This window comes from Microtus oregoni, unplaced genomic scaffold (assembly GCF_018167655.1).
Source record: "Microtus oregoni isolate MIOR12 unplaced genomic scaffold, Mior012 000008F_ref0000371, whole genome shotgun sequence".
In the NCBI taxonomy this organism is placed as follows: domain Eukaryota; kingdom Metazoa; phylum Chordata; class Mammalia; order Rodentia; family Cricetidae; genus Microtus; species Microtus oregoni.
In genome coordinates this window covers 17013831-17037473 of record NW_024543067.1, presented here as the reverse complement: position 1 = coordinate 17037473, position 23643 = coordinate 17013831, and the positions used below count along the sequence as shown (strand labels likewise).

At 45.1% G+C, this 23643-nt stretch overlaps 1 protein-coding gene across 2 annotated transcripts in view; it reads right to left on the bottom strand.

Annotated features, from left to right (window-relative positions):
- The window catches only part of Rad54b (RAD54 homolog B), a 63692-nt gene extending 46198 nt beyond the window's left edge, over positions 1-17494 (bottom strand). Inside the window, exons 1-3 of one of the 2 annotated variants that reach the window (XM_041657805.1) lie at positions 17431-17478; positions 13821-13971; positions 7079-7190 (exon numbers count right to left, since the gene is read on the bottom strand). In XM_041657805.1, the coding sequence (XP_041513739.1) occupies positions 7079-7190; positions 13821-13955 (247 nt within the window). In that variant the 5' untranslated portion in view covers positions 13956-13971; positions 17431-17478. Of the gene's footprint in view, positions 1-7078; positions 7191-13820; positions 13972-17430 lie in introns of both variants that reach the window. The other variant, XM_041657806.1, reaches the window with a different exon arrangement.
- Positions 17495-23643: the final 6149 nt, after the last annotated feature.

Genomic DNA, 23643 nt, shown 5'->3' with positions numbered 1-23643 from the left:
CTGAATTTGATCCCGGAAACCCACATGGTGGAAGGAGGGAATCAACTCACAAAGTCATACGCACACATACATATATATACACACACACACATATACACATATGTATTTTTGTATGTATGTATGTATTTTTGTTGAGGAAGTAAGACCAGTTCTATAAAACAATCACCAACCTACACAAATGTCCCAAAGGTGGATCTACAACTGCTTTGTAGACAGCTGCAGTACACGGAAATGCTACAAAGAGGCCTCCTGGTGCACACGGCCTTACGACTGTTAGACACACACTGTACTCCCCCCAAAGTGACCTTGTTGAACCAAGAAGCAAATACTAAATTCTCACTTTTTTTAAAGCTGTTTGTTATTGATTTGAGACAAGGTCTCCCTATGTGGTCTCCCTATGCAGTTCAAACTCCCAATGTAGCCTAGACCAGCCTCCAACTCATGATTCTCCTGAGTGCTAGAAAAGAAACGTGTACAAACAAGCCCAATGAGCCTAGCAACCTACAACACACTTTAACTGTATTAGCTATCCAAAAAGTAGGAAAAGAGAAAAGGGGTAAAAGCTGAAGGTAACGTCTTATATTCCCAGGGAGGACGGCACAGCCCAAGGTCAGATGGTCTATGTGTAACAACACCTGTGTCAGAAGAAAAATGGCTGATTAAACGGTTCAAGCAATAAAGTTCTTGTCATTGAAAGCATGAAAACCAGAGTTTAGTTCTCCATCACCCATAAACACACACACACACACACACACACACACACACACACACACACACATATATATAATTTAGTTAACTTTATTTCATATGCGTTGGTGTGAAGATGTCAGATCCCCTGGGACTGGAGTTACAGACAGTTGTGAGCTGCCATGTGGATGCTGGAATTGAACCCGGATCCTCTGAAAGAAGAGTCAGTGCTCTTAACCTCTGAGCCATCTCTCCAGCCCCCATACACACATCTTTAATTCCAGGCAGAGACAGGTATATCTCTATGAGTTCGAGGCCAGCCTGGTCGACAGAACTAGTTCCAGGTTGGCTAGAACTACACAGAGAAACCCTGTCTTAGGGTGGGGGGAGAGAGAAGAAGAAGGAACTCTGCTTCATTAAATAAAGTAAGAGTGCTGGAGGAGGACAGGACACCATTGTAGCCTGCACACACATCCACCCACACAGGTGCCCCCCGCACACACCTGCACACGCATCCACCCACACAGGTGCCCCCCGCACACACACCTGCATACACATCCACCCAGACAGGTGCCCCGCACACACACCTGCACATGCATTCACCCAGACAGGTGCCCCCCGCACACACCTGCACACACATCCACCCACACAGGTGCCCCACACACACACCTGCACACGCATCCACCCACACAGGTGCCCCCCGCACACACCTGCACACGCATCCACCCACACAGGTACCCCCCGCACACACCTGCACACGCATCCACCCACACAGGTGCCCCCCGCACACACACCTGCACATGCATTCACCCAGACAGGTGCCCCCCGCACACACCTGCACACACATCCACCCACACAGGTGCCCCCCACACACACCTGCACACGCATCCACCCACACAGGTGCCCCCCGCACACACACCTGCACACGCATCCACCCACACAGGTGCCCCCTGCACACACACCTGCACACGCATCCACCCACACAGGTGCCCCCTGCACACACACACCTGCACATGCATTCACCCACACAGGTGCCCCCCGCACACACCTGCACACACATCCACCCACACAGGTGCTCCGCATACACACCTGCACACGCATCCACCCACACAGGTGCCCCCCATACACACCTGCACACGCATCCACCCACACAGGTGCCCCCCGCACACACACATACACCTGCACACGCATCCACCCACACAGGTGCTCCGTATACACACCTGCACACGCATCCACCCACACAGGTGCCCCCTGCACACACCTGCACATGCATTCACCCACACAGGTGCCCCCAGCACACACCTGCACACGCATCCACCCACACAGGTGCTCCGCATACACACCTGCACACGCATCCACCCACACAGGTGCCCCCCATACACACCTGCACACGCATCCACCCACACAGGTGCCCCCCCGCACACACACATACACCTGCACACGCATCCACCCACACAGGTGCCCCCTGCACACACACACACCTGCACACGCATCCACCCACACAGGTGCCCCCTGCACACACACACCTGCACATGCATTCACCCACACAGGTGCCCCCCGCACACACCTGCACACACATCCACCCACACAGGTGCTCCCCATACACACCTGCACACGCATCCACGCACACAGGTGCCCCCCATACACACCTGCACACGCATCCACCCACACAGGTGCCCCCCGCACACACACATACACCTGCACACGCATCCACCCACACAGGTGCTCCGTATACACACCTGCACACGCATCCACCCACACAGGTGCCCCCCGCACACACACACCTGCACACACATCCACCCACACCGGTGCCCCCTCCACACACCTGCACACTCATCCACCCACACAGGTGCCCCCTGCACACACACACCTGCACACGCATCCACCCACACCGGTGCCCCCTCCACACACCTGCACACGCATCCACCCACACAGGTGCCCCCCGCACACACACACACCTGCATACACATCCACCCACACAGGTGCCCACACACACTTGCACATGCATTCACACACACACAGCACACACACACAACATAAACATGCAAAATAAAGAAGAGGGGTAGATTTCTTTATATTAACATAGAACAATATTACAGGGTATACTTATAGACAAAACAACAAACTCTCTAATCCCTATTGTGTTGCTATCTGGGCTTCAGCACGGATACCCTACAGTCCCCCTGGGTCTGCTAAATACTGTGAATTAAAAAGCAGCCCCAGAACAGAACCCCTTATCTCAACCCTAAAGCACAGCCGTTTCTCTGACAGTTTCCATCTGCCACACAGGCTAAAAGGCAGCAACATTACTTCCTATGCCAGATCCAAAACCATTTTGTGTGACCTGGAATACTGTAGACAGGAGCCAGCCACAGGCAGCTAAGAAGTGAGCCAATCCCAAAGCAGGCTTTGATATGCTAATAAACTAGTCAGAAGGTGGCATTGGTAAGCTAATGAGCCAGTTCTGAGCTGTGAACCCTGATGGCACAAAACTAATGCCCAATGAGTTGGACGATACAAAGAAAAAAAACTGGAAGTAGTGGTGCGTGCACACCTGTAATCAAGCCCCTTAGGAGGCTGAGACAGGGAGACTACAAGCTTGAGACCACATGCAAAGAAAATTCAATTTAAAAGCAGAGGTTAAACACTATTGCTGTAGGAGACCCAGAAATCCCTGTGCTCACAGACAAGCACTGGGGAACAGGAATGTTAAACACACAGGGTTGTCTCTTCAAAGCGAGAGATGTTTTCCAGCCAGGAGACTGGGGACTAAAGGTAGTTAACAGCCAGGTGACCTTTGTGCTGAGACCACACCAGACCCTTCCCCATCCCTTATCTTGAGCCTGTTTGTCTCTGTCAATCTATAACGCTATCTTCCCCCAGACCCTTATCTTCAGCCCACTTTCTCTGTTACTACAGAACCTATCTTTATGGAAGACATCACTTGTACTGCACAAAGAGGGTCGATGTAGTCAAGTCTTAAGGTTTGTTGGGTACGTGGGATTGAGCTAATTGTCACCAGGAAGCTTTTTTCTAAATTGTGCTGTGCTTATATGTGCCTAAAATAAACTCAGAATTTGAATCAACACCGGCTAGGACGTGTCCAACTCAGCTGCTTCTTATCTTCCAGACTGGCACTCTGAGGCTTTCATGGTCAGAGACCCTGGCAAATTATAATTCCCCACACCAGACCTGGCAAAAGTAAATTCAAAGTAAGTGAATAAGTCCAAAGTACATGCCAGGGAAAAAAGTTTTCTTGAAAGACCACTTGAAGAACATGTCTTACAAAGTTTACAAAGCCTTTATATGAAGAACAGCAAGGATTAGGAAACTGTGAGACACACAGCAAAACTGTGACCATACCCACAGGATATGGGGAAAGAGGAACTTAAAGATAGCCTACAATAGATAGATAGATAGATAGATAGATAGATAGATAGATAGATAGATAGATAGGGACACCGCGCTCAAGCACACTTGCAGCCCCAAATCCACAGTCTGTAATATCTCTTAAGCAATAGGTGGAGAGCTGGCTCAGCGGGTAATAGCATGCTCTACTCTCGCAGAGGATCCCAGTGTGGTTTTCAGGACCCTGATCAGCAGCTCACAACTGCCTGTAACAGCTCAAGGGGATCTAAAGTGTCTTCCACAGGTCCCTTGTACTCACACGCACATGCTCACAGAAAGTTACAACATACACATAATTAAAAATAATAATGCTAAAAATATGACTCAGCAGTTAAGAGCACTGGCTGTTCTTCCAAAGGTCCTAGGTTCTATTCCCAGCACCCACATGACAGCTCACAACCATCTGTAACTCTATTTCCTAGGAATCCAAAGCCCTCTTCTGACCTGTATGCACACCAGACACACACATGGTGTATAAACAGGCATGCAGGCGAAACATTCATACCCATAAAATAATAAAAAATGACAAAAATAACTATTTAAAAACAAAGAAAGGAAGGTAAGGAGTTCTGCAAGGGTGGGTAAGTGTACTTGTTTCCCATGGGAGCCTGATGACCTGAGTTCAATTCCTAGAATCTACTTGGAGAAAGAGAACTGACTCCGCAAGTTGTCCACCGACCTTCGTGTGTGTGTGTGTGTGTGTGTGTGTGTGTGTGTGTGTCTGTCTGTCTGTGTGTCTGTGTGTGTGTGTGCTGCATTTAAAGTCCAGTATGCCAACACACACACCTGTAATCCTGATACCTGGAAAGAGGATGCAGGATGATCAGGAGCTCAAGGTCAGTGTTTTCTACATAGAGAGTTCTGGGCCAGCCTGAGCTACATAGGACCATATCAACATCCTTCTCTCCCACCCTCCCAGCCCCAAAATTCTACAGACACGTATTTCCTAGCTTTGAATCTTGGAAGAGCTAAAAGCTATATCAACAAATACACCTAGTATCAAAACCTTGGTTTTTAAATACCATTCTCTACTAAAATGGAAGTATAGCCTTTGGCTGCTTTCAAGAGACAGGCCAGGATCTGGTAAGATAGCTCAGTGGTAGAAGGTACTTGCCATGGAGACCAACAGTCTGAGCTCAATGCCCAACATCTACAGGGTAGAAAGAGAACACCAGACCTCAAAGCCATCCTCTGACCTCCACATGCTGCAGTATGTACACACGCACATGTATACATACAATAAATAAAAATGCAGAAAAATTAAGGCCTTATTATACTATACAACAATGTATACTAATGGACATTACTAAAAATTTGTGAGGCTTCTGATAAAAAAATTTTATAAAATTCCTAAGAAATTAAAAAAAAAACTTAACATGAAAATTATCAGAAAACAAGTAAGGGGGCTGGGGAGATGGCTCAGAGGTTAAGAGCATTGCCTGCTCTTCCAACGGTCCTGAGTTCAATTCCCAGCAACCACATGGTGGCTCACAACCATCTGTAATGGGGTCTGGTGCCCTCTTCTGGCCTGAAGGCATACACACAGACAGAATATTGTATACATAATAAATAAATAAATCTTTAAAAAAAAAAAAAGAAGAACCCTTGTAAAAGTCTGAGTTAGCTGGAGTAACACACACACACACACACACACACTCATACATGAACACACACACTAATGCACACTTACATATAGAACACATCCTTGCACACAAACATACACAGGAACACACACTCATACACACACGCGCACACACTGATAAGTGTTACAATTCACTGACTAAAACAAGTTTTGTGAATTAATTAGTAAGTAAATGAGGAAAAAGGAAAAGTTTTCCCTTTATCAGAATGCCAACTAATAAATATAAATGGAATTACAAAGTCTACCTTTGGCAGAAAACACACACGCATAATAAATTTCAGGCAAGAATCAGCTTCTGGGCTGGAAATGTAGCTCAAAGGGACACCGTTTGTCTAGCATGTACGAAGATTCCTGACTAATCCTCAGCACTGAAATCAATACTGTCAAAGCAATTCCCTGACGTTACTTATTAACCAGTGCGGAAACTACTTTAGATGGAGTCAAAAGAAACCTCCACACACCATTCTGTTCACATGAAACCACCATCACCAGTAACGGGACAAACTGACAACATGACAGCATAAACCTCCTGAGTGTCCTACCCCAAAATGTACGCGCTGAAACAACATCAAACAAATCTAAGTCAGAGCACAGAGCTTGACCTGCAAAAAGTGGAAACGCCAGCCTGGGTGAATGGCGCTGTGGAGCAAGGAGCACCTAACTGGCTCTCCAAATGTACGTGAGAAGCCCAAAACTATGAGCAGGAGAGTCAGGGCCCAGCAGATCCCAGGGACTCACTGGCCAGCTAGGTTAGCCAAAACGGTGGGTCCAGGTCCAGCATATCTGAAAAGTAAGGTGGAAAGGCTGGGTGCTGATGTGCCCCTCTGACCCAGTACTCAGGAGGCAAAGTGGGGCAGACCTCTGAAAGCTCAAAGCCAGCCCTGTCTACATATCATGTTCCAGGCCAGTCAGGATTACAAAGTGAAACCCTGTCTCAGCAACAAAACAAAATTTAAAAAAAATAATAATAAAGGCAAGACAACAAAATATAGCTCATAATATTGAACTAACAGAGAAAAGAATTTTACCATAAACATTATCTTAATCCATTCAGGCTGTCATAACAAAACACCACAAAATGGCTTACTTAGCCAGTGCTGGGGCTCAAACCCAGGGCCTTGCCATGCAGGGAAAACACTCTAACCACCAAGCTACAGTCTTCTAGATAAATGATATAAATTTAACTTCTAAAGATAAATTTTGACAACAGATAATCTGAAGCAGAAAAATCTAGTGATATTACATGAACAATTATCAGATTAACATCCATTCTTGAATAATCATTTCTAGAGCAGTGTGAGATGACATGTAAGTATAAACACAGTAAAGGCATGGTCTTACCTGTATGAAGTGGGTCTACTCTAGTCCCATGGCCCATCGCCCTAGTGCTGCCCTCCGTGGGCCGAAGATTTGAACTACACACACCTGGATCATCTTGTGACTGTTTAGCACCCTTTAAAAAAAACAGATTTTATACATGGATTAAATATAAGTCCCCACGTGTTTACATAATAGGCTCTAAATTTAAAGCAAGCAGCCAGTTTCTACATTATCTGCATTAACAACAGGTACTGGGTGGGGAGGGGAGACTGCTCGTCCAGATCCTAGCTTCTCAAGTTGGGAGCCAGCCTAGGATAAACAACAAGTTCAAGGCCAACCTGAGCTACACATCAATTCAAACCCGTGCTGTCTCAAACAATCAAGAGCTCAGTGATAGAGAACTTGCCTACCAAACACAAAACCTTGAGCTTAAACACCAGCACCTTCAAGGGGAAGTTGAAATAAACCAAATACTCCTTAACTAATGAATGAAATGTATAAAACATAATAAATAAAAACAACAGAATATTAGTAAGTGTTGTGGGGAGACAGATACTCTCAAAGACACGGTTTACTGCCCCAAAATCTATAGATATGTTGCCATCTTATGTGGCAAAGAGGGCTCAGAAGCTGCGTTAAGAGTTAGACTTTAAAAGAGATTATCTTACACTACCCAATGGAGCCACTCTAACCAAACGAGTTCCAGCTGCAGAAAACTATAGAGGGCGGATGCGCAGCTGCTGCATCCTAGCAGGATATGCTGAACACATAGAGGCAGAGGATCAGGAAGTCAGGTAAATAAACGGATTCCTCCCTAACACCTCCAAACGTCAACAGAGGCCTTACCAGCACCTTGATCCTGGCCCAGAGTGAGGTGATGCACTGTAGTGATTTCAGTGAGAAATGTCCTCCCTCTCCCGGGTGTAGGCGTTTGCACACTTGGTCCCCAGTTAGTGGTGCTGTGTGGGGAGGCTCAGGAGGTGCTGCCTCGCTGGACAAAGGACGTCAGTGGAGATGGTCTCTGAGGGTTCATAGGCTCATCCAACTCCCAGTCCCCCTCTGCTTCCTAACCCTGCTGCCAGCCAGCTGCTTGCTGCCAGGCGTTCCCACCATCATAGACCATTATCCTCTGGAACTGTAAGCCCAAACAAGCTCTTCTTCACAGAAGCAGAGTCTGGTCACGGTGTTCTATTATAGCAGCAGAGAAATAGCGAACACATGTGTCCCCGTACAGCTGTGTGTATATATACACTTGCTCCTCATTCATCTACCTACTGATAGATTCTTTGTTGTTTCCCCCTTCTGCTATCAAAATTACATGATACAATTCTGCTGTTTTAAGTCCGTAAACCAATGGTACTATGTTACTGGAGCAAGAGAAAACTAGTATTTCAGCAATAAAAATAAATCAGCTGCTGACACCTACAACATGGATGCGCCTTGAGAACATGCTACAGAGAAAAGCTATGCAAGTTGCAAGAGGACCCGTAATTCATGAGCTGATTTACACAAATGTCAATAATGCGCAGGTCTAGAGAAAACACATTAACTGTGTCAAATCTGGAGAACTTGGACAGAACACGTAAGGTCCTGCAAAGGCTGCAGTAGAATGTGGTGAGAGCTGCACAACTCTATACATTTACTAAGCCAGGTGTGGTGACGCACGCTTCTAATCCCAGCACTCGGGTGGCACAGGCAGGCTGTTATCTGTGAATTCAAGGCCAGCCTGGTCTACAAAGCGAGTACCAGGACAGCCAGGACTCTAATACAACGATACTCTGCCTTGAAAAACAAAAATAAATAAATAAATAACAAAAAATTTTAAAAACACTAAATTGTACAACTGGATTATAAGATATATAAATTATATCCAAATAAAGCTGCTGAGAGAGAGAGAGAGAGAGAGAGAGAGAACACTAGGGACATAGCTTCATGGTAGAGCTCTTGCTTAGCATATATGAAGCTCCACGTTCAATCCCAGCACACTCACCCCAAAACTCACAGCTTATTATTACTGAGAATATTACTGAGGAGGCCTAAAATTAAATTTCCAGTAATGAGGGTGGAAAAACAAAATAGAAACCTTAGTAAACATAAAAGTCTGTTGGTTGGGGCTGGAGAAATGGCTCAGCGGTTAGGAGCATTGCCTGCTCTTCCAAAGGTCCTAAGTTCTTTTCCCAGTAACCACATGGTGGCTCACAACCATCTGAAATGGGATCTGATGCCCTCTTCTGGCCGACAGGCAGACACACAGACAGAATATTGTATACATAATAAATATTTTTGAAAGTGTGTTGGTTACTTAAAGAACTCAATTATATTATAAATTATAGAACTGTAGGGTTTCTTTTACTTTTCCTTTTATTATTATTTTTTTTTTTTTAGAAACCACTCTAGCTTATGGTGGCACATGGAGGCAGGAGGCAGAGTCAGGCAAATCTGAATTCAAGGCCAGTTAGGTCTACAGAGCAAGTTCCAGGACAGCCAGAGCTTGTAGCTCTATCAAAGATGCCTTACACATCAGGTGCAAGGTCCTGGGGTCACACCAGCAAAGAAAAATAGTAATCATGACGATATAAAAGTCTGAAAAAATTATACAAATTACTTATGTATTTTTTCCTCTTTAAACCATTTTATCCCAAGTTTAACTCACTGAATCAGTAACTTGAAAAAACACTGATAGACTTTTTATTATGTTTATTTATTGTGTGTTCGGCAGGTGTGCGTTTGTGCACACATATGCCACAGAACACATGTGAAGCCAGAGGACAGCTTATGGGAGTCTCTCCTTCTACCCTGTGGTCCTGGGGATTGAACTCAGGTTGTCAAGCTTGGAGGTGGGTGCCTCTACCCACTAGCCTCCCCAGAAGTCCGTAGACCAACTTTCCGAAGGACTGCACCTCTTCCTTGAGAAGACTTTTATTTACTGCTATAGAGAGGCCCAGCCTTCTGCAGGTCAGAGACCAGGAACAAGGTGCCCAGTGGGTGAGGGGTAAAAGCTTCTCTTCTGCTCTTTATCTGTCGGACACCTTCTTATATTCCCCACACCAAGTTCATTACGAAGAGAAGGATCTTCCCATAACAGTTACACAGTTACTACATAATCACTGTAAAAACATATTTTTCTGGAACAACTCAACTCCAATACATTCCTCAACCACACTTCCCACACTCTCTGAGAAGCCCACATTCAGTGGAACATTTGTCTTTTACACTCTCACAAAACCAGGTGCCTTTCAGCCAAAACCATTTACATAGGCAGTACTTTCTATAATTGCCAGAAAAGCAGGTTACTAGTTGCATCTGTCATAATTTAAAGTCCTGTCTAATTATCTTAATTAACAAACCATCCAATTCTTTGCTCTTCTTTTTTTTGGCGGGGTGGGGGGTGGGGGTTCAAGACAGGTTTCTCTGTAGCTTTGGAGCCTGTCCTGGAACTTGCTCTGTAGACCAGGCTGGCCTCAAACTCACAAAATCCACCTGTGTCTGCCTCCCGAGTGTTTGGTTTAAAAATGTACGCCACCTGCACCTGGCCTGTTCTTTGCTTTTTAGTTACATGAAGTCATTACTGAAAGCTCTGTTTTAGCTATGATGCACACCTAAACCCATGAACACATTTCCCAGCATCAAGATTAAAAGAACTTGAGCTAACTCCTGGGACTCAATTGTTTTTCTTTTTTTTTTTAATGGGGGGGGGGGCTATGCATGTACCATAACATGAATGTGAGGGTCAAAGAACAACTTTCAGGCGTCAGTTTGATGGAGGAAGGTCATTGGCTAATAAAGGAACTGCCTTGGCCCATTTTATTGGTTAGAGGATAGGTGGGAGGAGTAAACAGAACAGAACGCTGGGAGGAAGAGGAAGTGAGCTCAGAGACTCGACCGCTTTCCTCTCAGGAGCAGACACCTGAGAGAGACGCCATGCCCTGCTCCCGGAATGAAGCTCCGACCCAGGATGGACATAGGCTAGAATCTTCCCGGTAAGCGCACCTTGGGGTGCTACACACAGATGATTAGAAATGGGCTAAATTAATATGTGAGAATTAGCCTAGAAGAGAATGGGCCAAGCAGTGTTTAAAAGAATACAGTGTCCGTGTAATTATTTCGGGGCATAAGCTAGCCGGGCAGGCGGCTGGGGTGTTGGGGACGCAGCCCCACCGCCGCCCCTATTACTTCATCAGTTCTTTTTTTTCTTGTTCTATTTTATTTTTATTGATACTTATTGAGCTCTACATTTTTCTCTGCTCCCCTTCCTACCTCTCCCCTTCCCCAGGTCCCCATGCTCCCAATTTACTCAGGAGATCTTGTCTTTTTCTACTTTCTACTTCCCATGTAGATTAGATCTATGTAAGTCTCTCTTAGTGTCCGCATTGTTGTCTAAGTTCTCTGGGATTGTGGTTTGTAGGCTGGCTTTCTTTGCTTTATGTTTAAAAACCACCTACAACTGAGTACATGTGATAATTGTCTTTTTGTGTCTGGGTTACATCACTCAAAATAATGTTTTCTAGTTCCATCCATTTTCCTGCAAAATCCAAGCTGTCATTATTTGTTTCTGCTGTGTAATACTCCATTGTGTAAATGTACCACATTTTTCTTATCCATTCTTCATTGGAGGGGCATTTAGGTTGTTTCCAGGTTATGGCTATGACAAAAAATGCTGCTATGAACATAGTTGAACACATGTCCTTGTGGCACGATTGAGCATCCTTTGGATATATACCCAAAAGTGGTATTGCTGGGTCTTGAGGAAGGTTGTTTCCTAATTTTCTGAGAAATCGCCACACTGACATCCAAAGGTGCTGTACCAGCTTGTATATACACCAGCAATGCAGGAGTGCTCCCTTTACCCCACAACCTCTCCAGCATAAGTTGTCATCAGTGTTTTGATCTTGGCCATTCTTACAGGTATAAAATGGAATCTCAGAGTTGTTTTGATTTGCATTTTTCTGATGACTAAGGATGTTGAACATTTCCTAAAGTGTCCTTCAGCCATTTTAGATTCCTCTGTTGAAAGTTCTCTGTTCAGGTCTGTACTCCATTTTTTTTATTGGATTATGTGATCTTTTGGTGTCCAATTTCTTGAGTTCTTTGTATATTTTGGAGATCAGACCTCTGTCTGATGTGGGGTTAGTGAAAATCTTTTCCCATTCTGTAGGATGTCATTTTGTCTTCTTGACCAGGTCCTTTACTTTACAGAAGCTTTTCAGTTTCAGGAGGTCCCATTTATTGTTTCTCTCAGTGTCTGTGCTGCTGGAATTCTATTTAGGAAGTGGTTCCCTGTGCCAATGTGTTCAAGTGTACTACCCACTTTCTCTTCTATAAGATTCAGTGTGGCTGGCTTTATGTTGAGGTCTTTGATCCATTTGGACTTGAGTTTTGTGCATGGAGATAGATATGGGTCTATTTTCAATTTTCTACATGTTCATATCCAGTTATGCCAGCACAACTTGTTAAATATGCTTTTTATTTCCATTTGATATTTTTTTGCTTCTTTATCAAAGATCAGGTGTTCAAAGATGTGTAGATTGATATCCGGGTCTTCTATTCGGTTGCATTGGTCCTCCCGTCTGTTCTTATGCCAATACCAGCTGTTTTCAGTACTGTAGCTCTGTAGTAGAGTTTGAAGTCAGAGATTGTGATGCCTCCAGAAGTTATTTTATTGCCCAGGATTGTTTTAGCTATCCTGGGTTTTTAGCTTTTCCAAATGAAGTTGAGTATCGTTCTTTTGAGGTCTTTGAAGAATTTTGCTGGGATTTTGATAGGCAATTATTTTTCTTAATCATTAACTTAAACCATAGTCTACATGGTTTCTCAAAAGAAACTCATAAGTCCTAGCTTCTTGGTTCCTATTTTCTATCCTCTGCAGCCCTTGCTTTATCAGGAGTGGGAACAACACTATATCCTCCTTTTACCTGTATTAATTTTCCCACTAAGCTAACCTCTATTATAATCCCTTACTACATTTGTTAAAAACCTTACATCGAAGTTCTATTTAAACTAACACTATTGTATAAAATCATTGCTTCAGTTAAACAGCACAGCTTAGGAAGAAATCATTTTCATAATAATCCACAGGTAAACATGCCCAGCAGGATGGGATATTTCCATGAGATAACCACACTACATTAGAGCTGTGGGGATCCCTCACACCCATTCACACCATTCCGGATGCCAGAGAAAAATGGTAGCAGCAAACATGTAATGGCACAGCTGAAGCCCTCAGGACCTTGCCGATCTGAGAAGGGAGAAGTGCGGGGGGGGGGGGGGGGGGGGGGGGGGGGGGGGACTGATTCACCATCACTGCCTAGCTTCCTGGGGGGTGGTCTCCTGAAGCTCGGCTGCCACCTGCTGTCCTCCAGCTTGGCCACCTGCACTACTAACAAAGGCCATATTATTATTGCTAAGATTCTGGAAGAGTGTGTCAGAAGACAGTGAAAGTTTAATAGGCAACAAGGCTTTACTCTGTTGTGGGTTTTCGTTGTTTTCTTTTTCTTTTATTTATTTGATTGATTTTGAGACAGTTTCACTACACAGACCAGGCTAGCCTGAACAAATTATGAAGCCTAAACTCCTACCTCAGCCTTCCAATGCTTGGATTATAGGCATGAGTCACTAGACCTAGTTTTAGGCTATATATATATATATATATATATATATATATATATACACTCACATACATATGCAAATAATATATTATATATAAATAAACTAAAATATATATTTCTTAATATTTACTTCATATTGATTCCCTTCTTTTATTTACCTGAAATAATTTTACATCTGGACCCATCTCTGTGGTCTCTTTATTCAGACTTGTATTACTTCTTCCTGGAGGTATGAATTTTGGTTTTTTAAAGGAATTTGCCTGCACCTGACTTGGTGCTGCAGATCGTCTCATCTTCAGCAATACTCACCTGAAAAATACCAAAATAGAAACCATCCATGAGTGTGATTAGAACAACTGCCATTAATTCCAGTCCCAAAGGATCTGACACCCTCTTCTGGCCTCTGGATGGTACACATGCATACATGGAGGCAAACAATCATACACACAAACTAAAAGTCACTTTTCAATAAACTGAATAAGACATAGAAAACTTGGAGTTGCAGAGATAGCTCGTCCAGTGAATGAAGTGGCTGTGTGCAGACCTGAGGCCCTGAGCTGGGAATCAGCACCCACGTGAACCACACTGCAGAGGCAGCATAGAGGGAGCTGCATCGCAGTGCTCACTATCAGCAGCTCCAGCCAAAACTCCACATCTACTGAGACTATCTCAAACAACAAGGTGGGTAAGTGATTGAGAAAGACATCTCAGCATCAACTTCTGCGCCCCCCCACACACACACAGAGACAGAGAGAGACTGTGCACAGTCGTCCAAAGAGAAAAATCTCAACAGCTAAATACTGAAATTTTCAGTAGCTAAGAGCTACTTAAAAGAATCTCAAGGTTTAGACTGAATTATGTCAGCTTGAGCATGTCAATTTAGATAATGCTAGAATCATATCTGCTCTAATTTAAAAGTAAAAATCTAAAGAAAAAGTGATCCACATGTACATATCAAGCATGTTATACTTTAAGATCCCATTAATTTATAAAACACATGGTAATACTAATCATGTTTGCTTTCATCACCATTCTTGAGGTGGTTTAAATAAAAATGGCCCCATAGGCTCAGATATTTGAATACCTGGTCCCCAGTCAGTGGAACTGTTTGGGAACTAGGTATGGCCTAGGTGGGAGAGGTGTGTCACTGGGAGTAGGCTTGAGGTTTCAAACCAGCACTATTGCTTTGTCTCTCTGCCTGTGGTTGTGGATCAAGTAAATTCTCATGGTCCATAACTTTAATCTCAGTATTCCAGCACTGGGGAGGCAGAGGAAGGCGGATCTCTGTGAGTTCGGGGCCAGACTGATCTACAAAGAGAGTTCCAAAGTAATCAAAGCTATACAGAGAAACTGTTTTGCGAAAAATTTAAAAAAGAAGTAAGTTCTCAGCTACTGCTGCTGCCATGCTCCCTGCCATGATGGTCAATTAAATGTTCTTTTTTTCTTTGTTTCAGTTCTATTCCTCCAGAGAACCCTGACTAATACAAGAAGCCCAAGTTCAATTCCTGGAATCCACACATGTTGAGGAGGAAGAGCCGATTCCACAAGCTGTCCTGATTTTCACATGTTCAATTCCTGGAATCCACACATGTTGAGGAGGAAGAGCTGACTCCCACAAGCTGTCCTGATTTTCACATGTGCATAATGGCACGTGCATCCCCAGACACACACTCATAAATAAATAAGTGTAAATAGATTTTTAAGAAATATAAACAAATTTCATAAGACTAGCAAAACATGTGCTATGACATTGACACTGATTACCTCTGCATGTTAGAATAACAATTTTTATTCTGAGGGTTTCCTTTTTTGTTTTGTTTTTTGAGACAGGGTTTCTCTATAGCTTTGAAGCCTGTCCTAGAACTCACTCTGTAGACCAGGTTAGCCTCAAACTCACAGAGCTCCGCCTGTTTCTGCCTCCCTACTGCTGGGATTAAAGGCCTGGCTAGGTTTTCTTAGTAACTGGAGTTAGACAGTTGTGAGCTGTCATGTGGGTGCTGGGAACTGAACCTGGGTCTTCTGGAAGAGTAGCCAGTGTTCTTAACCACTGAACCATCTCCCCAACCCCATGAGTTCTTTTCTGTGTACTTCAAATTTCCCACAATGAAAATGTTATTTTTAAAATAAATTACCACTGGTTAAATGTGCCATATTTTGTTCAATCTAAAATGCCACCGATTTTCAGACATATTTTATATATTCAAGAAAAAAATCAGTCCATCATTGCTTTGACAGCTGGACCTTTCCCCAATTTCATCCATGTGAAATTTGAATATATTAACTACTTGATGTAAGCTGTTGCTGATGTGTGGCAAAGGAAACTACAGAAATCAGTTCATCGCCTTGTTTTCTGAGACCCAGCCTCTCTGTATCCCAGGCTGGCTTTGAACTTGATCTCTTCCCCCGGCTCCTACCAAGCTCTAGCTGGTTTGTGAGTTTTGCTGAGACCTTTTTCACAGGCCCTAGGAATAAAGCTACTTGGCCACCGAAATGCTGTGATGTATGAGCCATGTGACTTGCACCTGTTTCAGTTCTCGGGGGGGGGGGGGGGGGGGGGCAAAACCAGGCTGACACCTTTGCCACACATCAGCACATTAGATTAGCAAACCATCAGCTTCATAATCTGCTTTAAGATTGTGCTAGTAGAGATGGTTGCATTCGAAGAAACCAGCGCATGAGCTCCACCCACATCTTTCAAACCAGTAACAGCTTACATCAAGTAGTTAATATATTCAAATTTAACATGGATGAAATTGGGGAAAGGTCCAGCTGTCAAAGCAATGATGGACATTGCAGTGCAGAGATTAAGAACACATCTTTGAAGGCCTCCCCAGCACATGATTCTGCAGTTAACTTCAATCTGTTTCCTCATGTGCCTTAATCACACTTGCACACAGCTATGAGATTAAATAACAAGAATTTAGAATAAAACGACTCACAGTAAGTTCTCAACACCTTCTGTAATATTACTACCTACAATTACTGCTGTCTGTGTAAACCACAAAGTCCTGTCAGAGTAGGGACGACCAAGGTCCCACCGCAGGAGAGACAGGAGGATGCGGTTCTGCCTGCAGGATCATAACCAGAATCTGCGCCTTCCTCTGGACTTCACTGAGGGTGTGTGCAAACTCTAAGATGCAGGAAAATGAATTAAACCCCACCAGCCAGCAACATAACTCCCTCGCTGTTTCAGCTTTTTGGTTTCTAGCTACATTAGGAAATAAGATTTCCACTTTATACTGTAAATTACCCTCAAATTTTGCGACTCCAGTCCACCTGCCTACAAATTAATTTATTTTGGAGGACGGGGCTAGAAAGAACCAGTAGGTAAGTAAAATCGCCTAAGGTGGGCGCTGGGTGGTTCTACATCTTCAGACTGTCACCTGCCTAATCGGGCCTTCTCGGGCCCAAGGCGGTCCCCGGGGACAGGGTCATACATCGATTCCAGCCTCGGGGACAGCGGCACCGACAGGCCTCCGGGGTCGGGGGAACCGACCGACCTGGGGACAGGGGCACGGGTGACCGGCCTCCGGGGACAGGGGCACCGACAGGCCTCCGGGGACGGCTCACCGACCGGCCTCCGGGGACCGCGCAGGGGACAGGGACACCGACAGGCCTCCGGGGACAGCGCACCGACCGGCCGCCCCGCGGGGCCCTCCCTCCGCACCAGGTCAGCCAGCGCGGAGGCTCCCGCCTTCCCCCCGGGACCGGCGCCATCCTGCACCAGGCCCCGCGCGCCCTCCCCGGGCCCCCGCGGCAGACACCTACCGCCACAGCGACGGAAACCGCAAACGCCCCGCTGGTCACGACACCCTCCGCCGACAGGCTCAAGTCTCCCGCCTGCACACAGCCAATCGCCGGCCGGGCGCCGAGCATGCGCACCGCCGCGCAGCGGCGACCCGCCCCCTGACTCTGATTGGACTCCATTTCCGGTGCAGCGTTGCTCAGGCGTCTTCACTTTTCCTTTCACTTGCGTGCCGGTTTGATTCCCGTTGGCCGCTAGGTCTAAAACATACTAGTTTGGCTCCAGTTCCCAGTCTTCAGATTCTAACTGAGGCGAAAAACAGTACAATTTATGTGGACAGAAATCAGCAATTTATGATTTGGATTATAGAAATGTGTGCACCGCTAAAGTACACGGAATCCTGTTACTCATTCAAATGACATTGATTAGATGCAGCACCTAAGATGTTTACAAACCCTTTTAAGTCCGAGAAGTGTGAAAATAAACGCAGGATTACCGGACTCTCGTAAAGGGGCTAAGGGCTTCTTTGAACTTGAAAAAGTCCAAAAGTATTGTAAGCAAGGACGCGATATCATTCAGAGGATTTTCCAAGTGAATTTACAAATGCTACAGTGATACGGTCTGTCAGCTCTCTAAGAAATCTAGAATTAGAATTAGCCAGGCAGTGGTAGCCCACGCCTTTATCCCGGCACTTGGAAGGCAGAGGTAGGCGGATCTCTGAGTTCGAGGCCAGCCTGGTCTACAAGAACTAGTTCCAGGACAGACAGAGCTGTGACACAGAAAAACCCTGTCTCGAAAAAAGAAAAAAAAGAAAGAAATCTTAAATTAGATACTCCTAAAAAGAGAAAGTGGTTAAAGGTCATTCGCTGAATTTTATCAAACAGTTTAACAAAAAAAGCTTTAAAAAATAAAGTGTTTAATGAAGTTTGTGAACTAATGAGAACACGCGGTGCTGGCAGAAATATAAACAGGTGTGTTCACTTAAGGAGTAGCTTGACAGCATCTAATTAAAAGGAAAGGTGTGCTTTAAAGGTTTTAGTCCTGGAGACCTTTCCAAGTCTAAGGAGACACTTCATAAATTGAATCTGGTTTCTGGCAACTTCAGGAGCCAGGGTTATAAAGTTGGAGTAAGGGGCCTGCTACAGTAAGATGCGTTCCTAAACCACACCACCCCTCTTCTTCTGAGGAACACAAAAGAAGGGCGATGGCCGGGCAGTGCTGCAGCCTGTCTTTAACATCATCTGTACCGAGCCAGTCCCTACTCACCTCTTACTTCACCCCGACTCTGCTGCAGTTCCCACCCTTTTCCCTAGCACGCTTGCTTCTTGACCGTCTCCGAATTCCTCTCAATTTGAGGGGTGTTTAGAGCAGGCTTTCTGCTTTGCTCCCTGGTATAAATAGTGTTTTGTGGTAGCTTAGCCTGCTATACAGACAGCACACCACAGAGGAAGGAGAGTAACAGTTGTATTCACACATCAAGACCAGCGTCAGAATCTCTGAGGAACTGCTCAAACACAGGTTTAAATTCTGTAGCTCTGAACCACTGCTAATGAGTTCCCAGAAACGCTGACACTGCTGGTCCGGATCACACTCAGAAACGAATCTACAAGGCTACCCTGGCAGGGACCGGGGCTGGTGGAAGGGGCCGGGGACGGGCACACAGACAGGTGCTCAAAACCTGGGAGTGTGGATGAGCTTTAAGAGTGATAAGCAAGCCGGGCGGTGGTGGCGCACGCCTTTAATCCCAGCACTCGGGAGGCAGAGGCAGGCGGATCTCTGTGAGTTCGAGACCAGCCTGGTCTACAGAGCTAGTTCCAGGACAGGCTCCAAAGCCACAGAGAAACCCTGTCTCGAAAAATCCAAAAAAAAAAAAAAAAAAAAAAAAAAAGAGAGAGAGAGAGAGTGATAAGCAGTGGCTACACAGAGGGAGGAAGCTGGAGAACACCAAAGGCGGCCCCAAGACAGCAAAGTGGCATGGCAGTTGGAGCGTACTAGGCAAAGGGGGCACTCATGTCACCAAAGGGTCTTGCAGATTGGACATGCAAAACGATTCCCGTTTCTTGTTGGTTCAGGTGCAGCAGGGACCTGCCAGTCTGCCTTGTTCTCTTGAATCTTCAGCATGTTTCTCTGGTGTCTGCATTTTGGATTTCTCCATATTGAATTTTTTTTTTTTGGATGTCTGATCTTTGGGGGATTAAATGAAGATTTAAGGAAACAATGGAGTCTTACATGATATAAAATTGATCTTACCGTGATGCTAAAAATTCTCAGTGACAGATTTACACTAGAACGTGTAAGGCCCCTGGTTCAGTCCCCTTCGCTGAAAAAAAAAAGTTGCCCTCTTACACTGCTGTTCAACACACTGTAATATCCTGATGGAGTGACAAGCACAAGCTTTTCAGACCTCCAGAGTCAGCCCTCTCCATCCAGTAGACTTACCATGACTTACCATGCCATGATGCTGCTTCAGAACACCAAGTGCCCCGGGTTCTCAGTCGATGTTTATCTGATGCCTCCTCTAAATGCAACAAAAATCATTGCTGTGCTTAATTAAAGACAGAGACACACTGGTGTTCAAGCTAGCTTTATTTTATTTATTTTTAGGTTTTCGAGACAGGGTTTCCCTGTAGCTTTTAGGACAAGCTAGCTTTATTCTGTGTTAAAACACATGTAATTTTTTTTGTTTGTTTGGGTAGCTTTGTTTATGTGCACTTATGTTGGTTTCTGTGTGTGTGCTTAAGCTAAAGTGTAAATGACCTGGGAGTAAGGTCTTACTCCTTCCCGGCTATAAACCTGAAACTTTGAGGGAATCTCACCAAAACCATAAACTTCCCTACAGTGCAAACATGCCTGAACTCCCTCGTGAGCTATAGTCCTGCCCAGCACTCCTCAGGGACCGTGCCTATGATGGTTATTCTTGACTGTCAGGGCGAAAACATCCCAAATCCCTGGATGTGTGCGCACAACCCTCTCTGCAGCCACCCTATTACACAGTTCATGCTAAAACTTCCTTAAGATTCCTGAGTAGAGGGGTTGGAGAGATGGCTCAGTGGATAAGAGCATTGCCTGTTCTTCCAAAGGTCCTGAGTTCAATTCCCAGCAACCACATGGTGGCTCACAACCATCTGTAAAGAGGTCTGGTGCCCTCTTCTGGCCTGCAGACATGCACACAGACAGAATACTGCATGCATAATAAATAAATAAATGAAGTATCAAATAAATATTTTAAAAAAAAGATTCCTGAGTGAAAACGAGAGCTTCTAAAAACAGTTTCTTCTTCATCTTATTAGGGTCCACTTCATCTGAAAGGCTACAGGTGCAAAAATTAGATATAGGCTTTTTCCTTTCTTTCTTTTTATTTTTTGGAGAGTTTCACTGTGTAGTCTTGGCTGTTCTAGAACTCACCCTGTAGATCATGCTGGCCTCAAACTCACAGAGATCTGTCAGCCTCTGCCATCCGAGTATTCTGGTATTAAAGGCCTGCGCCACCACCACCCGGCGTTGTACATAATTTTAACGTTGTGATTGTCTACAGTTTCAAATACAACACAACCACTTAGTAAGTTCTCAACCCCTTTCTACTTCACACTTTCCTATTTTTATTTTTTTAGAAAATGTGGCCCAGGACTGCTAAGCGAAAGGCAGAACAGCAGGCTGGCTGGTTTGTGGAAGAACCTGACACATCATTACCCTCCAGGAAAGACGCTAATAGAGGAAGGGCCTCACCATGAGGACCTCTTCTGGAGGAGCATGACAAGGGCTGCGGCACAGGGTACCAGAATCAAAACAGGGCAGCAGAAGGAAAAAGAGCTCTCACTTAGAACCTGGAGAGCTTCCTTAAGAAGAACAGTTAAGAGAGAACCATCATGGACAGGATGGCATAATGAGGGACGTCCCAAGAAGAAAGAGAAAATCTTCCAAACAAAGGAGGATATCGGGTTCTTATAATTAGGGAGCGGGGGAGTGTCTTACACCACCTGACTTAGTTTGGGACCGCCTATGTCGACAGTGGAGGAGCCAGACGCTGGGTAAGAATATAAACTGGAGGCTGTAGACCCTCTGCACAAACCACTAGGAAGAGCACTGGGGGTGAGACATGGGGCATCTGATCCTTCAGGCTGTGACTGCCCCCTATGCTGAACAGCTTCTTAAGGGAGCAACAAAACTGATTTAACACCTATTTTCAACAGTTGTACTACGTTGCCCAGGCAAGTCTGGAGCTTGTAATCCTCCAGCCTCAGTCACTATGCCTGGCTTTAGTCATTCAAAACACAGCATACATTTCCACTCACGACTGTACAATAGAAAACCAGAGCAAATTCCTATAAACAAACACCACGATCCTAGGTCGACATTTCTGCTGGCTGGGGAGTCGGCCATCTCCTCTCCTCGTGGTCTCTGTACCGCCCCAGCTGTCCCTAGCTACCACATTCAATCCTGAGCTGCTAGGTTTGTTACAATAAACACCTGTGGCGTGTGCCTTCTGAGTCACTCTTCCTCTCACACATCATGAGCATCTTATATGCCAGGATGTGCGTTTCTTTAAAAGCTTCAGATAATTGTGTTTACATCACAAAGTAAGTTAATGAATCACAACACCAGGACTAGCACATAGCGCTCCTTGATTACTAATTTTCTTAGATTTCCACCAAAATCAGTTTCGGGGAAAAAAAAAGTTACTAATAGCTTTTGATAGTTTCACATGCTTCTAGAGTTATTCAGATGCCATAGTTAGCCAGGAAATAGCAACCGTATCATTCTGGAGTCTTCAGCCATCTAACTGCACCAGCCCCAGAGAAAGCAACTTCATGCAGCTGCTTAAGAGGGGGATCAGGTTGCTTCACTTCAAAGCAATCCACAGTACTCGTGAAGCCTTTCCGAGCAAGAGCCACCACATAGCAAACCCCGTTCCCCAACTCTGGCTCTTTTTCAAGATCTTTCTCAAGACCTTGAGAACAATTTTTTAAAACTAGGTTTTCATTTTGATTTGGTTTTGCTGCTGTTCTTGGGTATGTGTGTGTTTGTGCTCACATGTGTGTGGTGTTTGTAATCCCAGCACTTGGAAGGCAGAAGGATTCCAAGTGAGAGGCGAGACAGCCTGCAAAAGCAAGACGGTGTCTGGGGTGGGGGTGGAGAGCGATGCAAAACAAAATGCCCACATATTTCACTTTTATTTTGCTTTAAAATGAAAACTATGCAAAAACTTAATTTTAAAACCCCAAAAAATCAGCCGGGCGGTGGTGGCGCACGCCTTTAATCCCAGCACTCGGAAGGCAGAGGCAGGCGGATCTCTGTGAGTTCGAGGCCAGCTGGTCTACAAGAGCTAGTTCCAGGACAGGAACCAAAAGCTACAGAGAAACCCTGTCTCGAAAAAAAAAAAAAAACCCAAAAAAATGTATGACACACTAACAATAATCAAGTTGTCAAACTTACATTTCGGACTTGGAAGATGGCTCAGTTGGTAGCGCTAGCCACATACGCATGAGGGGCTGAGTTTGGATCCCTACCACACCCACATAAAGTCAGGCAGGCACAGGGACACACTTGGAATCCTAGTGCTGGGGAGTGGAGACACTAAGATCCCTGGAGCTCACCAGCCAGCCAGTCTTGCCAAATCAGTGAGCTCCAACTTCAGTAAGAGATTCTGTGTCAAAAAATTAGGAGGGGCCGGGCGGTGGTGGCGCACGCCTTTAATCCCAGCACTCGGGAGGCAGAGGCAGGCGGATCTCTGTGAGTTCGAGACCAGCCTGGTCTACAGAGCTAGTTCCAGGACAGGCTCCAAAGCCACAGAGAAACCCTGTCTCGAAAAACCAAAAAAAAAAAAAAAAAAAAAAGGAGGGGGCTAGAGAGACAGCTCGGGACGTAAAGGTGCCTGCCATCAACCCAGACAACTGAGTTCAATCCCTGAGACCCACATGGTAGAGAGAACTGGTTCCCAAACACACTGTTCTCTGACCTACACACACACACATCACATGAACACATATAAAAGAAATGTAGTTTAATGTCATTTTGGTTTTTTTCCCCCAGTAAGGAGAGGGCAAAAGGGCTGGCTCCAGGTTGAGAGTGCTTGCTTCTCTAAATTCTAGAGGATATGAGTTTAGGTCCCAGGAACAACACAGTACATCACGACTGCCTGTATCTCCAACTCCAGAAGGATCCCTGACCTTTGACCTTCTTGGACACCTGCATTTGAGTGCACAATACCCACACATACACATATTTTCTTATTAAAT